The sequence below is a fragment of the Oryzias melastigma genome, linkage group LG9 (assembly GCF_002922805.2).
Source record: "Oryzias melastigma strain HK-1 linkage group LG9, ASM292280v2, whole genome shotgun sequence".
In the NCBI taxonomy this organism is placed as follows: Eukaryota; Metazoa; Chordata; class Actinopteri; order Beloniformes; family Adrianichthyidae; genus Oryzias; species Oryzias melastigma.
In genome coordinates, this window is record NC_050520.1 from 33,115,317 (window position 1) to 33,133,080 (window position 17,764).

The 17,764-nt window shown below is 36.7% G+C and overlaps 1 protein-coding gene across 2 annotated transcripts in view; it reads right to left on the minus strand.

Annotated features, from left to right (window-relative positions):
- adgrd2 (adhesion G protein-coupled receptor D2) overlaps positions 1 to 17,764 on the minus strand; it is a 47,577-nt gene that overhangs the window by 20,055 nt on the left and 9,758 nt on the right. The window contains exons 9-17 of one of the 2 annotated variants that reach the window (XM_024276347.2): positions 16,933 to 17,044; positions 9,004 to 9,138; positions 8,581 to 8,689; positions 3,178 to 3,283; positions 3,040 to 3,095; positions 2,840 to 2,966; positions 2,631 to 2,734; positions 2,297 to 2,399; positions 1,381 to 1,534 (exon numbers count right to left, since the gene is read on the minus strand). In XM_024276347.2, coding sequence (XP_024132115.1) covers positions 1,381 to 1,534; positions 2,297 to 2,399; positions 2,631 to 2,734; positions 2,840 to 2,966; positions 3,040 to 3,095; positions 3,178 to 3,283; positions 8,581 to 8,689; positions 9,004 to 9,138; positions 16,933 to 17,044 — 1,006 coding nt within the window. Of the gene's footprint in view, positions 1 to 1,380; positions 1,535 to 2,296; positions 2,400 to 2,630; positions 2,967 to 3,039; positions 3,096 to 3,177; positions 3,284 to 8,580; positions 8,690 to 9,003; positions 9,139 to 16,932; positions 17,045 to 17,764 lie in introns of both variants that reach the window. The other variant, XM_036213718.1, reaches the window with a different exon arrangement.

The following is a 17,764-nucleotide window of genomic DNA, read 5'->3' on the forward strand; positions in this document are numbered from 1 at the left end:
ATTTTTGTTAATTATTGAGAAATTATGTAAACAACATTCTTATAAACTTGACCAAAGAAGAGATATCTAAGAAAGACAAAGGAGAATTCTGAGACGTCATCTTTGAAGGTAGTTAACACACAAACATGTACACACATGTAAACACACAACTTCCTAAGACAGGGGTGTCAAACTTCATCACACAAGGGGATAAAAATCCAAAACACATCTTAGGTTGTGGGCCGAACAGTATAAATATTCACTGAACGCTCTAAAACAAAATTTTTAAAACTTTAAAACTGTAACTTTTTAACATAATTATAAACTATATATGGTATTTATGCTAGTGTGAATGCTGTAATCTGAATTCGGCCTCTGAAGATGCTGAAATTGATAGCTAAAAACACTGAAGATAATAGCCAGCTAAAATAATAGCTAAATGCAAATTTTAGCCCCCCAAAAAAACCAACAAAAAAATTGGTTAGCCAAAACAGATAGCATGTAGCTGAAAAAAATAGCTAAATTTCAAAATATCCTAAAAAAATGAAAAAAAGAGCATAAATTAGCCTAAACATTTAGTGTGTTAATTTTAGCCTAACTCCAAAACAGCCTAAAAAAACAAAAAAAAGCCAAATTACCCAAAGTAACTAGCATGTAGCTGAAAAATAACTAAACTTCAAAATACCCCAAAAAACTGAAAAAGAGCCTAAATTAGTCAAAACAGCTACCATGTAGCTAAAATATTAGCTAAACTACAAAATAGCCTTAAAAATCTGAGAACCGTAAATGCCAAAATAGTCCAGAAAGCTACCAGAATGCCAATTTATAAAACTTTAAAACCATAACTTTTTAACATAATTATAAATGATAAAAAGGCAGGAATATTATTCCAGAAGAAATCAACTTAAAGCTTAAATAACTTTAAATATTTTACTCTCCACAAAAATATATTTGATCAAAATTATACAGGTTAGAAATAAGCGCAAGAATAAGTGTAAAATAACATTGGGCCATTAAAAACAATAAAATAAAATGATCCCCGGGTCTTGACTTTGACACAATTGTTCTAAGATGTTTTAGTTTGATAAAACTGTTAATACTCATGTACATTAAATAGGAGACACTCACTCCATTATGTATAACGTGTGTCATGTGAATGAACTCCTCAAATGGATGTTAAGTCGCATAAAAATAGATAAATTATTATTATAGTTATTTTTGGGTGGGGGGTACCTATTAAAAACTTACAAAAAAACTAAACCATTTACAGAAACACATTTAGTTACAGATTTTCTTGGACAACGTTTTTGATTTTTTAGGACCTTTTAACATGCTATAAGAATGCCCAAGAATCAATCCAAACTTTGAGAACATTCTCAAAAATTTATTTAAAAGAGCTACCCCATCCGATGATGTAATAAAGCTTCATCCTTCGGTCCTCACTGATGTTGACTGACACGACTTTGCTCCACAGCAGAAGGCCCTCCACCAGCATCCATGAGAACGAGGCCATGAAGAAGAGATGGAGGAGTGCAGTCACCAGGAAACATGCCGCCTGCAGGAGGATGGAGGGAAATCAGAGCCATCGTGAACACGTTGACCAATGTCTGAAGCTGGTTATGCTTCATTAGTGAGTGAATCTGTTTCAATAATCAATCATTGGTGCTAGTCAGATACATGGAATTTTAATTTTTTGTTGATACTTTGTGCAAATTAATTGTTCAAATCCACATCAAGTGTTAGAGATCATCAAGCTAAAATGTTGGACCAGTCACAAAAGAAGAACAGGGATGTTAGAGACAAAAAAGGGGAGAAAAGAGGTGTTGAATGATAATTAAAGAAGTAGGATAATTCAGATTCATAAAGCAACAAGTTTCTGGAGATTTATCGTCATTACTGTGTAAATGTTAGTCAAAAGGGGTGGGGCCTGTTCTGGTTCAAGTATAAAAAGAAGCTCCTTCATGCATCTTCTCCACATTATATTTTTGTTTTAGATGTCCTTTCTGGTCAAAAAGAACTTTAGCTGCTGAGGTTTTTATCTGAAGATTGAATAACAGTAACTTTGAATGGAAATTTGTCAGTATATTTTTACCTCTCTAGTCAACTCCTAGAAGGTATACATCATCTTATAATGAAGTCTGGGTGAAGCAACCCCACAGATACCATAAGTGCAGCACAAAAACAGTGATTTTATCTAAAAATATTATCATGTTCATCTGAACCCACATGGGAAGCTCTTCTGTTCAGGGGAAATGTTAATTGTGAGGTGAGCATTCCAGCAAACGTGGGTCAAGTTTGCGCGAGCGTGGAAACTCACCTTGTTGTCAGAGGCCCAATCACTGCACATTAACAGCAGCTCAGCAACACCAAGAGCAACTATCAGGTTCTTATGGACTGTGGTGCGGTCAGACTTAGGGACACTGCAAAGACAAACAGAAGAAAGAACGCACAGAACATAAAGGTTGAGTGATGCTTTTACAGTATTTCTCAGAATCTGACATAAAAAATGCTGCACTGCAGTGAAATGCTCACACATTTACAGAGCACAATGTTCGGCTTTTTCATTTATCGATGCGACTGTGGCAGGGATTTGTGAAATGCTTTTCACCCTTGATGCTTTCAGAGTGCACTCTGCGATGTTTGTGACTCACCCCACAGCAATGAAGAGGATGAAGGTGAAGAGGAGGCCACACATAGACACTCCACAGCCAATGAACGTCAGCACCTGCAGAGCTTTTTCGTTTTCTGGACTCCTCTTGGAAAGAAAAAAAAAATAGACATACACACAAAGCATATAACATATAAATAGTGGAACATTCCATTTGATTAAAAGTGTACCCAGAATCATAATAACCATTACCTGGGCTTCATAGACTTGCAGCAGCAATGCAAAGTTGGTGGTGTGGTTGCAGTAGCACACGGTGTAACCATAATGTCTGGACACGACCATGCAGCCTTTAGTATTCCACCAGCCACCAGTCTCTGGACTAGTTAGATAGAAACAGCATGTTTTGACAGATCTCACAGGAATGTTGTCTGAGCTCCATCAATCTGACTCACCTGAGATCAAAATCCCAGAAGGCACACACCGGATCATACACCGTTCCCAGAGAATTCTGTTTGGGATAACAGGTTAACATATACATGAGGAAACAGACTAACTTTTCTAGAAATATTCAAGGATGAACGAATGTTGACCTCCACTCTGTGCTGGAGCTGGAAGTTAACTGCCATGCTAACTGGCTGGTCGTCACCCAGAACAGTGGTGGACACGACAGAAGAGCCCAGGAACGTTCCCAAATATCTGGTGGAGTTAACACAAGATCAAAGCTTTAAGTAAGAAACGCTTACCCAAAGACAAACATCTAGGACGAGAAAAGGAATCTCACAATCAAGTTTGTCCAAGTTATTGCAGAATATAGACACCTGTGTTACATAAAGGCCTGCTCAGTGCTCTGTGGTAGAGTGTCCGCCCTGAGAAGGCCGTGAGTTCAAATCCAGGCAGAGTCATACCAAAGATTCCAAAAATGGGACCCACTGCCTCCCTGTGTGACACTCAGCATTAACAGGTTGGATTAGGGGGGTAAACCACCAAATGATTCCAGAGCGCGGCTGTGTCTGCAGCTCACCACTCCCCCAAGGATGGGTCAAATGCACAGAAAAATTGCTCAAACCAAGGTGGGACTTTAACTTTCAAATATTAACCTATGTTTACACTGCGTTCAGTAAGGCGCATTTGTGCATTCACATTCAATGAATAGTCTAGGTGAAACGATTTGGTCTCTCTTGCGTTCATGTGTAGCTACACACATTTTTAAGACTATGCTAAAAAAGTGCTGCATTTAACACAAGTTGTGGGTCAAACTTTGACCAATCAGGGAGTTGGATTTAGTAGTGACGTATGGATGGCGTCCTTTTGTAATACGTGAAAGTGTGATCTGTTTAATAACTGGTCATGGAGGAGATATTAATACTTGCAGTTAGTGCCGGAACGGAATTACATGACAGGGTCTTTCATATATTGCAGTAGAGCTGAGGATGAAAAAGCCTGGAGAAAGATACAAGAGATTTGCAGAAGAGGAAGCCCCTCCCAGTTTGTCCAGTGTGGACACCATATGCTAAACAAGAATACGCTTTTACTGCATTCTTGAACGCGAGCCACACATGCCCGGGGTGAATGCAGCTTCAGAGTAGACTTTTTAGGATAGTTATCCAATTTTGGTTCTTAGGGTCAATACTGAAAAACATTAAATAACGAGTGAAACTGAGACGAGAATGTGTTCAAAGGTCAATATGCAAACTCTACTGAAAACAGAAAAGTCAAAGTACAAGGAAAAGTAAAAAAACACAGTTTTCTTCTCACACTGGAATCACTGTGGAAACTTTGTGGCACTTTAAGAACAGGCAGTATCCTGACAACTCAAAAACTGATTCCTGAATGCTTGACCCCTTGGTACATCCTGGTGTTCTGGGGATAAGAACCATTGTTCATTTATAAATAATACAAACTATTAACACTCAGTTTACTGTGTACGACAAATACAAAAGAAAAAGTTTTTTCCATCACTCTGAAGAACATCCTGCAAAATAAAGTAACAACATATTCACTGCAGACCGTTGAAATGTTTCAATTTGTGTCTGCTCTTTTTAACCAAGTCAAAGGAGCATGCATGCGTGACAGTATTTGTGAAATTTGGTATAACTCTGAAAGAGGGATTGAAAAAGTATTTTGCTCAGTGTCCCTTTTCTTGCAAATGCTACAAAATGAACAGCAATATTGGAGCTAAAGCCAGTTCTGGCTAGATGTCAGTTCAGACGAGGAAAACAAAGACTTAGTCATCTACAAGTGGATATGTTGGGATGAAGTGGAGTAGTTAGATTGTGGCCCGACGACTAGATTTAATTTAAGAACTACAAGTTTTTTCAAGTGCATGTTTTCATCTGCCACTGATTCACTATTATTTGAATAAAGAAATGCTCAGAAATGACATTTTAAGTGTACATATTTCTTTCATCATGGGAAAAATGGAACAAGAAGATGTTAAAAACAACAGAAAACACATTTTTCATTGAAATGGATCTTCAACTTGCTCCTTTCAGACACAAGTTAAAAACATTAGATGTTTTTCTCCATATTTTTACAGCTCTAACAATACCTACAATAAATTTTTTCAATTTTCTTTTTTGAGAAGTATTTTTCCCAAACCAAAGTTATGTCAGTATAGATGGAAAAACATTGTCAATAACAAATAAGTAAAATATTAGGCTTATTCTCACACTAATATTATTTCACTGCTGTTATACTTCCCGTTTTATTGTTTTATTGCTTAATTTTCAATTTGATAGAATTTTTCTGGACTTTACTTTGTTAGTTTTTATTACAACATTCCCTGTTGTATACAGTTTATTTTTCTAAAGTATGTTTATTTAATAGTACTTCTCTTTCACAGTTAACTATTAATCCAAGGTCTGGTGCTACACTTTCACAGGACTGGGAGGAGAAACATCCCCCTCCACCAGAGCTGAGGCCCGGTGTGCACTATCAGTTTTTGCTTCTTTCAAGACCCTTTCTTCTCTGCCTGGATCACGTGTTTCTTCCCTCAAATCCAGATAGGACAGCTTCCAGATATTTAAAATGTTCAGAATTTATTTTTCCATGCCCTCAGAAACTATCCCTCCTATTATTGAATACGTTTAACTCCCTTGTATTGTCATGGGTATGCTGGGGCCTATCCATCTACTGTCCCAGACAGTTGGCCAGTCCATTGCTTGCTCCACCAAAACCAAGTTTGAAAAGTCAACCTGTTTGAAAATCTTAAAACCACAATTCTTTTCTTTTCTTAAACGATATAGACCAACCTGTTAACTGTATCATTCACAACGGCACAAATGTAGTAATAAAAATAAGTTCTGGTGGCCTTGCAGCCTGTAAAGGACGGTAGAGTCTTAGTAATATAATCTCAAACCATGTAAATTTAGCAAATGTCCCTGAATGACCACACATCTTTGTTTGATATGTTCAGACTCTATAGTAAAGGCAGAAATGGCTAAATATTTATTTATATTTATATAAATAAGACGTTTTTTCACATTTAAAAAAAACTTGGTAATGCTTTGTAATAAGTGTCCCTAATAAACAACTTATTAGACATTAACAAGCATTAGCAATGTGGTATTAAGTTGCTTATAAATACATTAATTGGCATTTGTAAATGTTTTACAAATAATTTATGAGTTTAAATAAACTGCTTATAAAGACAATAAACACTCAATAAACTGCTAACAATTACACAATTAGTACATTTATTATTTACTTACAAGGCATTTTTAGAACATTTGTAATGTCAACAAATATTTTATTAAGGATTAACAAATGCTTGTAAATGTTTATTAGCATTTGTAAATCAGTTTATTTAAACTTGAAAGTCATTTGTAATACACAAATGCTAATAAATGTTCATATAAGCAGGTTGATACACATAACTAATGCTTATTGATGTTGTAGAAGTAGTTTCTGAAGGAATCGTGTCTTTTTATTTGCGGCTTCCCGTATTTACAAGTCACGTGACTCTTTCGGTTCATCACAAAAGGTTGTGATAACTCAAGACGCCTGTAGAAATTTCTGTATCCAAAGGAGGTGCTGCGCTGCTGAGATGCATCTCCGCACAGCGTAGCCCCCTATAGGCCACAGAGGCCAGATGGAATGCTGTCCGCACTCCCCCACCCCTCCGCTGAAGGAGCGCCCCCTCCTCTAATCATGGCCCTGAACAGAAAAAGGGCATCAGCTGAGACAGAACAGTCGAAAAAACTCCTGATATGCTGAAGAAGAGAATTGCAGAGCATAAGTATCATCCGCAGCAGGTGTTTATTATTTGATGAAGCAGGAAGCGCTGATTTTAAGGCTCAGAGAGACTCTCCTCATCTGTGTCTGCTCGCTGCGGCTGCTGTACGGTCTTTTGTTCTGAATTTAAAATAAAAAAATTCTCTTTATGTTGAGCAATACTCCAATGTTCTTTAGTAAATTACTTACAGAGTAGAGATGTCCCGATCAGGTTTTTTTGGGCCCGATCTGATTCCGAGTCATTGGATTTTGTGTATCTGCCGATACCGAGTCCCGATCCGATACTTTTGCAGCACATTTAAAACATGAACAAATTGAATAAACAGATTGGTGTTGTCCCTTACTTATATTTCATTAACCTTCTTTTATCATTAAAAACTTAAATAGAACACTTCTGTGAAGTAGCTGTAATAAACAAGTAAAAATAGAGGAAATATAAAGGAAAATTTTTGACCAAATCTGATTCCTGTCCTCATTTAAAATTCTTAAAAATAAATTATGACTTTGTTTTAGCATTAATTTATTAAGATGAATGTTCATGAATAGCTGTTATCATTATCAGTTTTAATTTATTAGTTTTTGTTTGCTTGTTTTTAAAGATTATGTGCTTCTTTTTTAAGTTCTTAAGACATCACATTTTCAGTTTTATTACCAACAGTAGTTCATTTTCTTAACTTTTATTTCTCTGACAGGCATATCAAAGGACAGCTCGGGTCCTAAGGAGTTAAATCATGTCTAGCATGTAGCAGTTAGCAGCTGCTGTGTAGCCTTCTGTCTGTCGAGACTACGAATAATAACCTGAATCTATGATTGTAGGGCATGGGTGTCTAAGACAATCGCACAAGGGGCCAGCATCCAAAACACACTTTAGGTCGCGGGCTGAACAGAATAAACATTTATTGAACACTCTAAAACTACATTTTTTAAAACTTAAACATAACCATGTACAAAAACAGGCAGGAATTTCAGAATAAATCAACTTAAACCTTAATTATACCATGGTCTGGGTGAATACTCGATTCTGATTGGCTTGGAAAAATAAACATTCTATATTGAGCAAGTTTTTATTTACATAATGTCTTCATTGGTGGGTCTTGGACCACTTTGTGGTTGATCTGCTACAGTTCCAGTTTTCTGAAATTTGAATATACGTTTTGCACAGTTTAGCACAGCGAGTGATGTTGTTCCATGTTTTGTGTTAAAAAATTTGTGCAGCCATCCGACTGCTTCCTGATCCAACCATTAAAATAATTTCAATTCGGTGGTCGAACGCATCATCGAGGGTGCTTGTAATATGTAAAGAAGAAAATAGACATAAAACGTGCATATCCTGTGTAGACATACAACTTCTTTTATGCTTTTTTGGACAAAATATGAGTGCTACAAAACAAATCAACGACGCCAGAAGTCGTGCTGCAACAAGGTATTAAAAATCTGATGCATGTCTTGGTACAACACCTGACTATGTCCATGCTGGACCGTTCCACTCAGTCTAAACAAGGCTTACATGTTTTTTTCCTTTAAAAATATGTAGGATATTTTCATCTAAAACCTTTGCTGTAAACAATCATTTCTGATAAAAATCCAGGCTTGTTTTTTTAGACAGCTAGCGTTAGCATTACCTCAGCTAATGTGCTTGAATGGATGCAAACAAAATACTAAAGAGTAAATAGAGTACAATATTCATTTAAATATTTTTTTTTCTAGTTGACAGTTTATCTGTAAGCCGGCAGATATTCCTGCACATGCTTGAACGTTACCTTTGGCTTCCGTCGGTGACGGTGGGCACCATAGTGATGTTCTCCTCTGGATTGAAAAGAGGCCGCAGAGAGCCGTACCACGTGTTGACCAAGGTGATTTTATAGAACCCTGCAAATTCAACACAGGTGAATGTTTTTTTTTTTAATCTCACATCATGCAGCCAAAGAAAACAGTTCTAGGAGAAATACTCTTTAGAAAAGGATCACTTAGTGTTCACTGTGAAGTGTTGTTGCAAAACAATGCACCGCCTCTGCACTTTACAGTGGGACCTTGAGGGAGTAAATAGGTGAATACATGCCTAACATTCACAAATCTGTTTCTCTGCATTGTCCCCAGTATTCAGTCAGAAGAATTAACTCTGAATAAGTGGTTCCTGACAGAGCTCACAGAGGCAGATGATTGGTGTTCGTGTCAAACTATACCGTTGCTATGGAGATCCTGGATTTTCTGAGCTGGAACAGAAATACAGTCGAGATGAGTGTGGCTTTCAGTGTCAGGTCCACAGAAGCTTGAAACTTTGCTTCCCTCCTGAAGCCTCTGCTGTTGCACCTCCAACTCTGAAAGCAGGAGAGCAGAGTGCAGGCGTTCACACCCAGGATGCAGTTTTATGCACAACAAAAGAGCTACAAACGTGTTTCGTTTAAGTTTCTGCTCATGAAAGAATAGAGCACTTCAGCCAGCTTTAGAAGTCTGTTTGAAAGTTTTCTGAAACATCTGCAAAGTGTGTTCGTATTTTCAAGTGTTTAGACGCTTTAAATATGAATTAAAGATCGTTGAGCTTGTGTTCCTCTATGAATGACTATTGCAATTATCTTAACTGCAGTTACAGTTTTTATCAAATTAACAGAACGTTTGCAAGAAAATTTCAAAGAGTAAACATTTATTTCTGCTTGTAGGTGTTCTTTCTCACAGAAAAAACAAAAAACAAAAAAAAAATAATAAAGAAAAAACTGTTGCCCATACCAAGAGATGGTGCAAAAACACATCTTTAATAAAGCTGCTGGCTAACATTTCAGATAGCAGTCTGCTGGCTGCACAGTCTAAACATGTCTGACATTTTAAAGGACACCTTGTGCACAAATCTGAATAACAAAACTCAAATGATGTCAGAGCCTGATGCCACACCAGAGAGTGGAGATATGAAGATACAATATTTTCATAACTTCTAATTTTTTGTTGTTTTCTACAGAGACATTTGGAGAAGAGCAAAAAAAATCAAAATGACAAAACCACTTGCAACAAGGAAAGTAAAATTAGCTCTTTGTAAAATAACGTAACACACAGTCAGTACTTTTTAAGATATTTGATGGTCTGTAGAAATGAAAATAAAACAAAATAGATGGTTTCACGCTTATATTGAGGGTTTCATTACCACAAAAAATAATAGATCCAAGAAACATTCACGCCACTCTCAACCTTAAAGCGACCACTTCCAATGAAAAGTCTAAGTAAGTGTGCACTTCGGGCTTCCATATTAAAAACTCACATTAATGCATCGCTATAAAAGGTTTTTGTCAGTTTTTGAACTCTACATACAAAACGTTTGACCAATAAATGCGTTTCAAAAGTTAAATTGGTAGAATTCTGACCAAACAAATGAATAAATGAAATGAAATGGATGGATGCTTTTCTCTTTCATTTACAAAAGAACTAACCTTTGAAAACTGATCATGCAGTAGAAGTTAATAATTGTGGTTTGAGCTGGAATTATAACGGCACCAAGTCGTATATCGGAAAAGAGAATAGAAAAGGCCTGTGGAACAAGATTCCAGAGATTTGAGACACTTTTTTTCACCAAACCTCTTTAAATTGTAGGCACATGCGCTAGTATCAGGTAGAAGCAGTCCAGTATGAACTCTATATACTGAGTTCATGCTTTCAAGAATGCCTGTTAAGCGTGTTCTTAATCATGGGTGTCCGGTGTGAACGTACCATTAGGTATACAAGTTCAAAAAAATTGTTGAACTACAACTCCAAAAAATAATAATTCAAGCTTTATTAACTATAAAGTTTTGAGTACACAGAAAAGAAGAAAATTAGACAATATTACTCAAAGATTAAAAAAAAATAATAATTTGCCTCATCTGTAGAAAAAGAAAAGACGGTGGCAGAAATATGGGGACACAAGCTCTAACTCTACTTTTAACAACAGAATACTACAACCTTAGTTCTCAAAGTTCCTTGAAAAAGTTTAATTCACTCGCTAAAACAAGATCTCTTTTTACCAGACCTGCAAACCGCTGTCATCAGCTGTAAAAATACAGATTTACATACAGTAAAAACAAAGAGCTTTGCTTTATATGACGGAGTGTTGGGACTAGTTTACAAGCAAAAACATTTAAGTTAAATTACAACTTTAATCTCGTAAATTTACAAGAAAAAATTCATAACTGTTAAATCATGAGAATAAAGTTGCATGTATTTGACTTAAGTTTTTTCCTTGTAAATTTACAACTTTAATCTTGTAAAGATATAAGATTTAAAGTTGTACATTTACAAGAAAAAACTTGTAAAATTACTTCTTTTTTGGTGGCCGTAATACTCTGTCATAGTTTTAAGAGAAATAATTTTAGTTTTCTATTTTCCAAAATGCCAAACAACTTTTTAAATGTTAGATTTCTTTACCCCCTGAGCTGGTGGACAGGTATTCTTTCACTTATTCAATCATCATAAAGACACACAATAAAATAAAATATATAATCAGATTATGATTTGCCATGTATTGTTAATGTAGTCTGTGTGGAATGAACATCCACTTGAGTTGCTGTTTTTTTCAATAAATCAAAACAATCTATGTCAATTAAATTAGTTTAGGACTAAAAGTAAAAGTGTTCATGTCCGATTTATATAATTTTCTTCCTCTCGTGTTTAATTTCAATCCTTGTTTTTATCTTGTTTTTAGTGCTATAGCTGTTCTGTGGTTTACTCTTGGATCTATATACCCATAGTGTTTGTAACATAGATCTCTGTTGGTCACGTTTTGTATGTTTTATCTGAACCAAATCAAATCAAAATTACTTGATTGTTTTGGTATGAACTTCCTTTGCTGATGGAACTCAGAGCAGAGACAATCGTCAGTAAAATCAACACATCAGACAGTATAACTGAAAGAATAAATAAAAATATTAAAATAACATAAGAAATGTAAAGATGTGTTACATTGTAAGACCTCAAGTTAAAATTGTGATTTGTGTATCATTGACAAATGTGATATATTCGGCCACTACGATGAGGAGCAGGTTTGAAGGTCAGGGACGTTTGTTACGTCATCACGTTAACGTTTAGCGGGAAAGTCTGTTTGGAGTCGATTTTGTTTGTTTAAAAATATAAATAAAGGTTAAAAGTGATTTTTTTCTTTGTTCTTTTCTGTTAGTGTGAAGTTCATTGCTGGTGAAACTGTAAAGCTCAATAGCACCTAACAAACCAGTAGGACCAACGATAGTCAGGAGCTCCTTTCATGCAGCTATTCCTTTCCTCTTTGTTGTGTCTCACTCGGCTCCAAAAACGTCTCTTTACCGTAAAGGAAATAAGTATTTGACCTTTTGTTGATTTTGTAGGTTTGAGGGAATTAAATATTTGAACCCTTCTGCTGGAAAGACTTTGCACTTTGTGGCAAACCCCTATTAGCAGCACAGAGGTTAGAGGTTTCTTGTAATTGATGTTCAGGTTTCTGCACATATCCGGAGGAATTTTGGTCCACTCTTCTTTACAAATGACTTCTAAATCATTCAGATTCGGTGGAAACTCTGAGCTTCAGCTCTCTCCATGGGTCTTCTATAGAATTGAGGTCAAGAAACTTTCTGAACCTGTCTATGACATTGATCTGTTTCTTCTTCAGCCATTGCTTGGCTGTCTTGGTTGAATGCTTTGGGTCATTATCCTGTTGGACGACCCAGCCATGACCTATTTTAAGTCTCCTGGTGAATGGAAGGAGGTTTCCAATCAGGATTTGGCGCATGACTCTGTCCTTTCTCCCATCCACACGTTGAAATTGTCCTGTGCAGAAAAACACCCCCAAATCATGATGTTTCCACCTCCATGCTTGACAGTGGGGATGGTGTTTTTGGAGTCACAGTCAGCATTTCTCTTCTTCCAAAGACAACAAGTTGAGTTGATGCCAAAGTGCTCCATGTTGGTCAGATCTGACCACAACAGCTTCTCTCAATCACTCTATGAATCATGAAGGTGTTTATTGGTGAACTTCAGGTGGACATTTACACGTCTTCTTAAGCAGGGCTACCTCACAAGCATTGCATGACGTAAAGTTTTCCCAAGGGTTTTCTTGGTGACTGTGGCTCCAACTATCTCCTACTGTTGTTTTAGGGCGATTTCTCTCTGTTCTCATGATCATAGAAACCCCACCAGGTCAGATCTGGTTTGGAGCTCCAGACCTACAGGTGGATTGATGCTCATCCACAAAATGATTGATTTGTATGAAGCATGACGTTAATACTGTGTTCCCGTCTGTGATATTGTTTTTATTATGTTTTTTTTTCTTCATTTTTTTTTATTTTGTGTTTGTTTTGATTATGCCCACTCATTTAGTCATATGTTGGCATTATATGTAATAATAATAAGAGTGGGGTAGGGATTTATAAGACACTGTCTTCATCCTACTCCTGTTATTCATTAGTATATTGTATATATTGTACATTCTAACTGAAAAAAGAACAAATAAATAAATCAAATAAAAAAACGTCTTACGTGAATATTTCCTGTTTTGGTTTTCGACCCCCCCACCACCATAGTACTGAAAGGGTTCCGAGTGTATTTTTTACACCCCCTCCCACACTGGTCCTGCTTGAATACCCTTAGTATTAGCATGTCCCACACATCCCTAAACTAGTTCAATTCTTATCTTTTGGGTCACACTCGGTTCATTCATCTCCACTTCCTTAGATCCAAGCTTTTGCCTGTTATATCTGGTGTGCCTCAGGGCTCTGTCCTGGGGCTTTTCCTTTTTAATACTTACCAATTACTTACCCTTGGCAACATTGCCCATATACAGTATACAAAATACTTTCGTGTTGCCATGCCAATAAAATCCAACTTTTTTTATGTAGCGCAAAACTAATTTCACTACCCCTTCCTCTTTATTTATAATCAAATATAAACCCTGGTTCACCTCCACAACTAAAAAAGAAAATAACTTATATCCTAAATTGACAGTATCTCTTTCTCCATTAACACTCAGAAGTTTTTCCCTTCCCTTGGTATCAGGAAACCCATTGGGACCAAGTGAAATACAGGATTGATCTAAGATCCTCTTTATGTCTCCAAAATTGTCCACCTCCCTTATCCCCAGAAACTCCTCAATCTCCCTCACGTCTCCATTTATTCCCACTCTCTAACACCTCAGTCACATGTACAGACGCCCGTGGAGAGTCACATAGACAGGAGCGGCTGCAGACAGCCCGTTTCCACCTGTAAGGGAAGTTGTGACTAAGGCCTTAGATCTTCCTCATACTTCCAACTCACAGTTCCCTCTTCTTAGCTGTCCTGCGCCCAGACTATGGAACGTCCTCCCTCCCAACATCTGTAACATAAACTGCACATTACTCCCATCAGTCCGAATTTAAAGTCTATTCTGTCTATTCTGTCACTGTTCTGTTGCTTTGATTGACAAATGTTTCCTATTTTATTGTGTGTTTTTGCTGTTTTATTTTTACTTTGAACAGTGTCCTTGGGTTTCTTAGAAGGCGCTTCAAAATAAATAATTTATTATTTTAATTATTATTAGCTGATTTGTTGGTGTTTGAGACCAACAGGATGATTTGTGGAAAACAGTGTGTGACCAGGCGTTGGGGTCCATGGCTGTGTTTGGTCCTTCCACCTTTTCTTAAACAAATAAACTGTCATACTGCCAACACGTCTGCTTTGTTCAGACTTTAATCTTCTGATCTAACAAACACAAAAAGTGTAGTGAATGGCAGAATGAGCTGTTTGGCATTAGTGGAGTGGATTTGGTTAATTTTTCATCTTCGTTGTTTGCTAATTATTCTTTACAAATGTGCCAGCATTTTCAAAAGATCAAGATATTTAATTATCAAAAAGGCTGGTTAAAAAATATCAATTTTACCAAACACAAATTTGAATGTGGGATAGAAAAAAGTCTAAACAAAAAAGTGGAAAACAACAGAACAGAAAAAAGTTCTATTTTGTAGTTGGTAGTTGCTATGATAATAAACAAAATTGCAGACTTTCTTACAGAGATAAATTGAATAAGCCTTAAGGTTTTAAATCCAAAGATGAATCTCACCCTTTGTCTCACGAGTTAACAAAATTTTGTCCCAGTGTTGGAGATGCACAAGATGTTTTGGAAAAATGTGATCTTAAAATCATTTTTGAGCCAGAAGTGGTCTAGACTTTGGAATTTTCTCAAGATGCTATTTTTTAGTATTTTTCTTGTTCAAGTGTGAAAGTTGGATTTATTTGAGGCAGGTGAAGCAACCAGTTTGTTAGTAGCTGTTCTCTGTCTAATCATGTCTTTCTTTTAGTGCATGAGGTTGTGTGTATTGTTCCTAATCAAACAGTTAAATCAGATACAGTATTTAGGTCAATAGGAAAAAAGACAAAGTATGTTAGTCGATGTTCTCAAGTAAAAAATTGACAAAAGTTTGTTTGCGAGCAAAACAAAATGTTAAAAAATATCTACTTTCTTCAGGTTTTATAAACATTCATGTAAGCAGCAATAAATATTTTTTTATCAGATTACAGAAGTTATGAGATTTTGAATCATTTAGTTTTCTCCTCAATTATCATATTTCTCGCTGCTTATCGTCAGCCCATCCCGCCACTCATTCGCACATCTCGTTTTGGCAGAGAGTTTTATTTTACTGCGAATGTCCTTCCTGACACAACCCTGTGTTTTATTTATCTGGGCTTGGGACCGACACAGGGATACCCAGATTTTGTCTTTGTGGATACATGGTTAAGCAATAGCATAAAGGGTGTTGCCTAAGGACCCACACTGGATTAAGCTCAATGCACCCTGGGTTCCCATTCGCCCGTCCTACATGCAGCCGACTGAACCATCCAGCTGTTGTATTTCCTGCTGCTTGTATGCATTTCAATCTTATTCATTTTGATCTTTTAACAATAAAAATATGGCTAAAAAGGAAGAAAGTTAAACAGAAAAAAATAGGCGGTAAACCAGTCACAGCACAAGTGGAAAACAGCAAAAACACAATGACAAAAGGATAAAACTAGAGATGCTAAAGATATTAGATACATATTGAAAAATTGATTGGGCAGTTACAGCAGTATTGGTTAGGGATGCAAAAAATAGATACACATCAAAAATGTATCGAGCAACTGCAGTACTGTTTGAAAACCACAGATATGAACAAGATTATGTTATTTTAAAGGGATAAAACCAGTCAAGACGTAAATAATTGATTTCTGGCAAATTGCAGTTTCTTTGTTTTTTTTTCCAACAGTCTTTATTTATTTATTTTTTTTACGTACATGTGATGCAAACAAAAAGACATCCAATAATAAGCTTGCTTCCTCCAAGTCAGTACTTAAATACATTTCTCTTTCAAATGCCACGAAATACTATGTACAGCTTTAAATGCCATAGAAATGAGAAATGTCTAGATTTTAGCGTTTTTGGTAAAAGAATTGGACTGCATCGTATCGCCAAAAATCGTATTGTATTGATTTGTGGAGCGTTTATCGAGATGCGCATCAAATCATGTGATTGAAGGACACTCACCCCTAGATAAAATGGTCATTCCTGGAGTATGTTTATCCTCATTTGTAGATCTATAATCTTGACATCTTGAAGATTGGAAACTAATTTCAACAGGACTGAACCACATATTTGTAAAGTTTAGTTCCCTTCACCCACACAAGTTTAAATGCTCCCAACCATGGACTCAATTTTCTAAAGCAAAGTTTTGCTGTAAATACAGTAGATCTCGATTGGATCATTCTTGTTTTGATTTCAAGTTATGGGTTGTTGTTGGTCAAATAAATGGTCTCATTATCTGATGAAAGACAAGACTCTTTACATAAGTGCATAATCCAATAACAGATTGAATAATCTAATTACTCAACCAGTTTTTAGGCTCATGTCAAGTCAACTCTAATACATTTTTGCTGTTTGAAGTAAATGCATTCTCATGAAACAGATTCTTGAACATGTCAGTGAGAATCTCTTACTGTAATACTGTGATTTTTCTCACTATTGTTCACTTTCTAAAGACCAACTGTTACATAACTGCATTTCTTTTGCTTTTCTTTGTTTCTTCAATGACAGAAACTGGAGTCTGACTTAATATAATTTCACTTTAGCAGAACATTCCTGAACTAAATGTGTGTGTTGCAGACATTTTGGAGTAACTCACTAATGTTGGGGCTGGTAATGGTCAGCTGATCGGTCTGCGACATCAAGCGAGGGCTCAGGTGCGTCACCATTCTGTCAATGCTCTTCACAACATCCATGGGGCCGTTCACCACCTGAAACAGAGTTCCCCGCGTGTCAGCGTCAGCAGCACTCACCCACTCCATCCTAACCCACAGACTCAAAGCTATAGACACTTCAAAATGACCATTCATTGCCGCACAATGCAAACTGCTTTCAGCGCCGTTAACTGTTTGCCAGAGTCTACACAGTTTCACAGAGGCGAGGACAAAAAGCTCAGAATGCGAGGCTTATGGATTTTGCCATTGTCTGAGCTGAAAATCCTGCATTCTGATTTCCGCATCCCAGAAAGGAGCCTTGGAGAGAGAGCTGGGAGCAGAGCGAGGGAGTTTTTCGGATGCCTCAGGTTTTCAGAGTGCTTCTCATCCATTGAGACTGCGTTGAGGTGGCCTTGGAACACTGAGAGGGTGGGGGGTGGGAGGAAGGGAGGGCAGGCTTTGCTCTGAGAGAAATGGTTCCTTGTGTGAGGCAATCATCCAGCAGATCTATGCACACCACGGATCGATAAGCAATATGCAGAAAAAAATGAACCGAGTAATAATTGCATTAAACCAATGTTTCTGTAAAAATGTGGAAACTGAACGACGTTTTAGTGAAAGATTTGAAATTCATCAGCTCCGCCTGTCATTCTTTCAAATGATGTGGTCCCTTTACATCGCAGCTTCTACAGAACCACACTCCCCTCTAGTGGTGTAACGACAAAATAACACAAATCAAAGAAGACAAAAAACACCTTCGTGTGCCAAACAGAACTT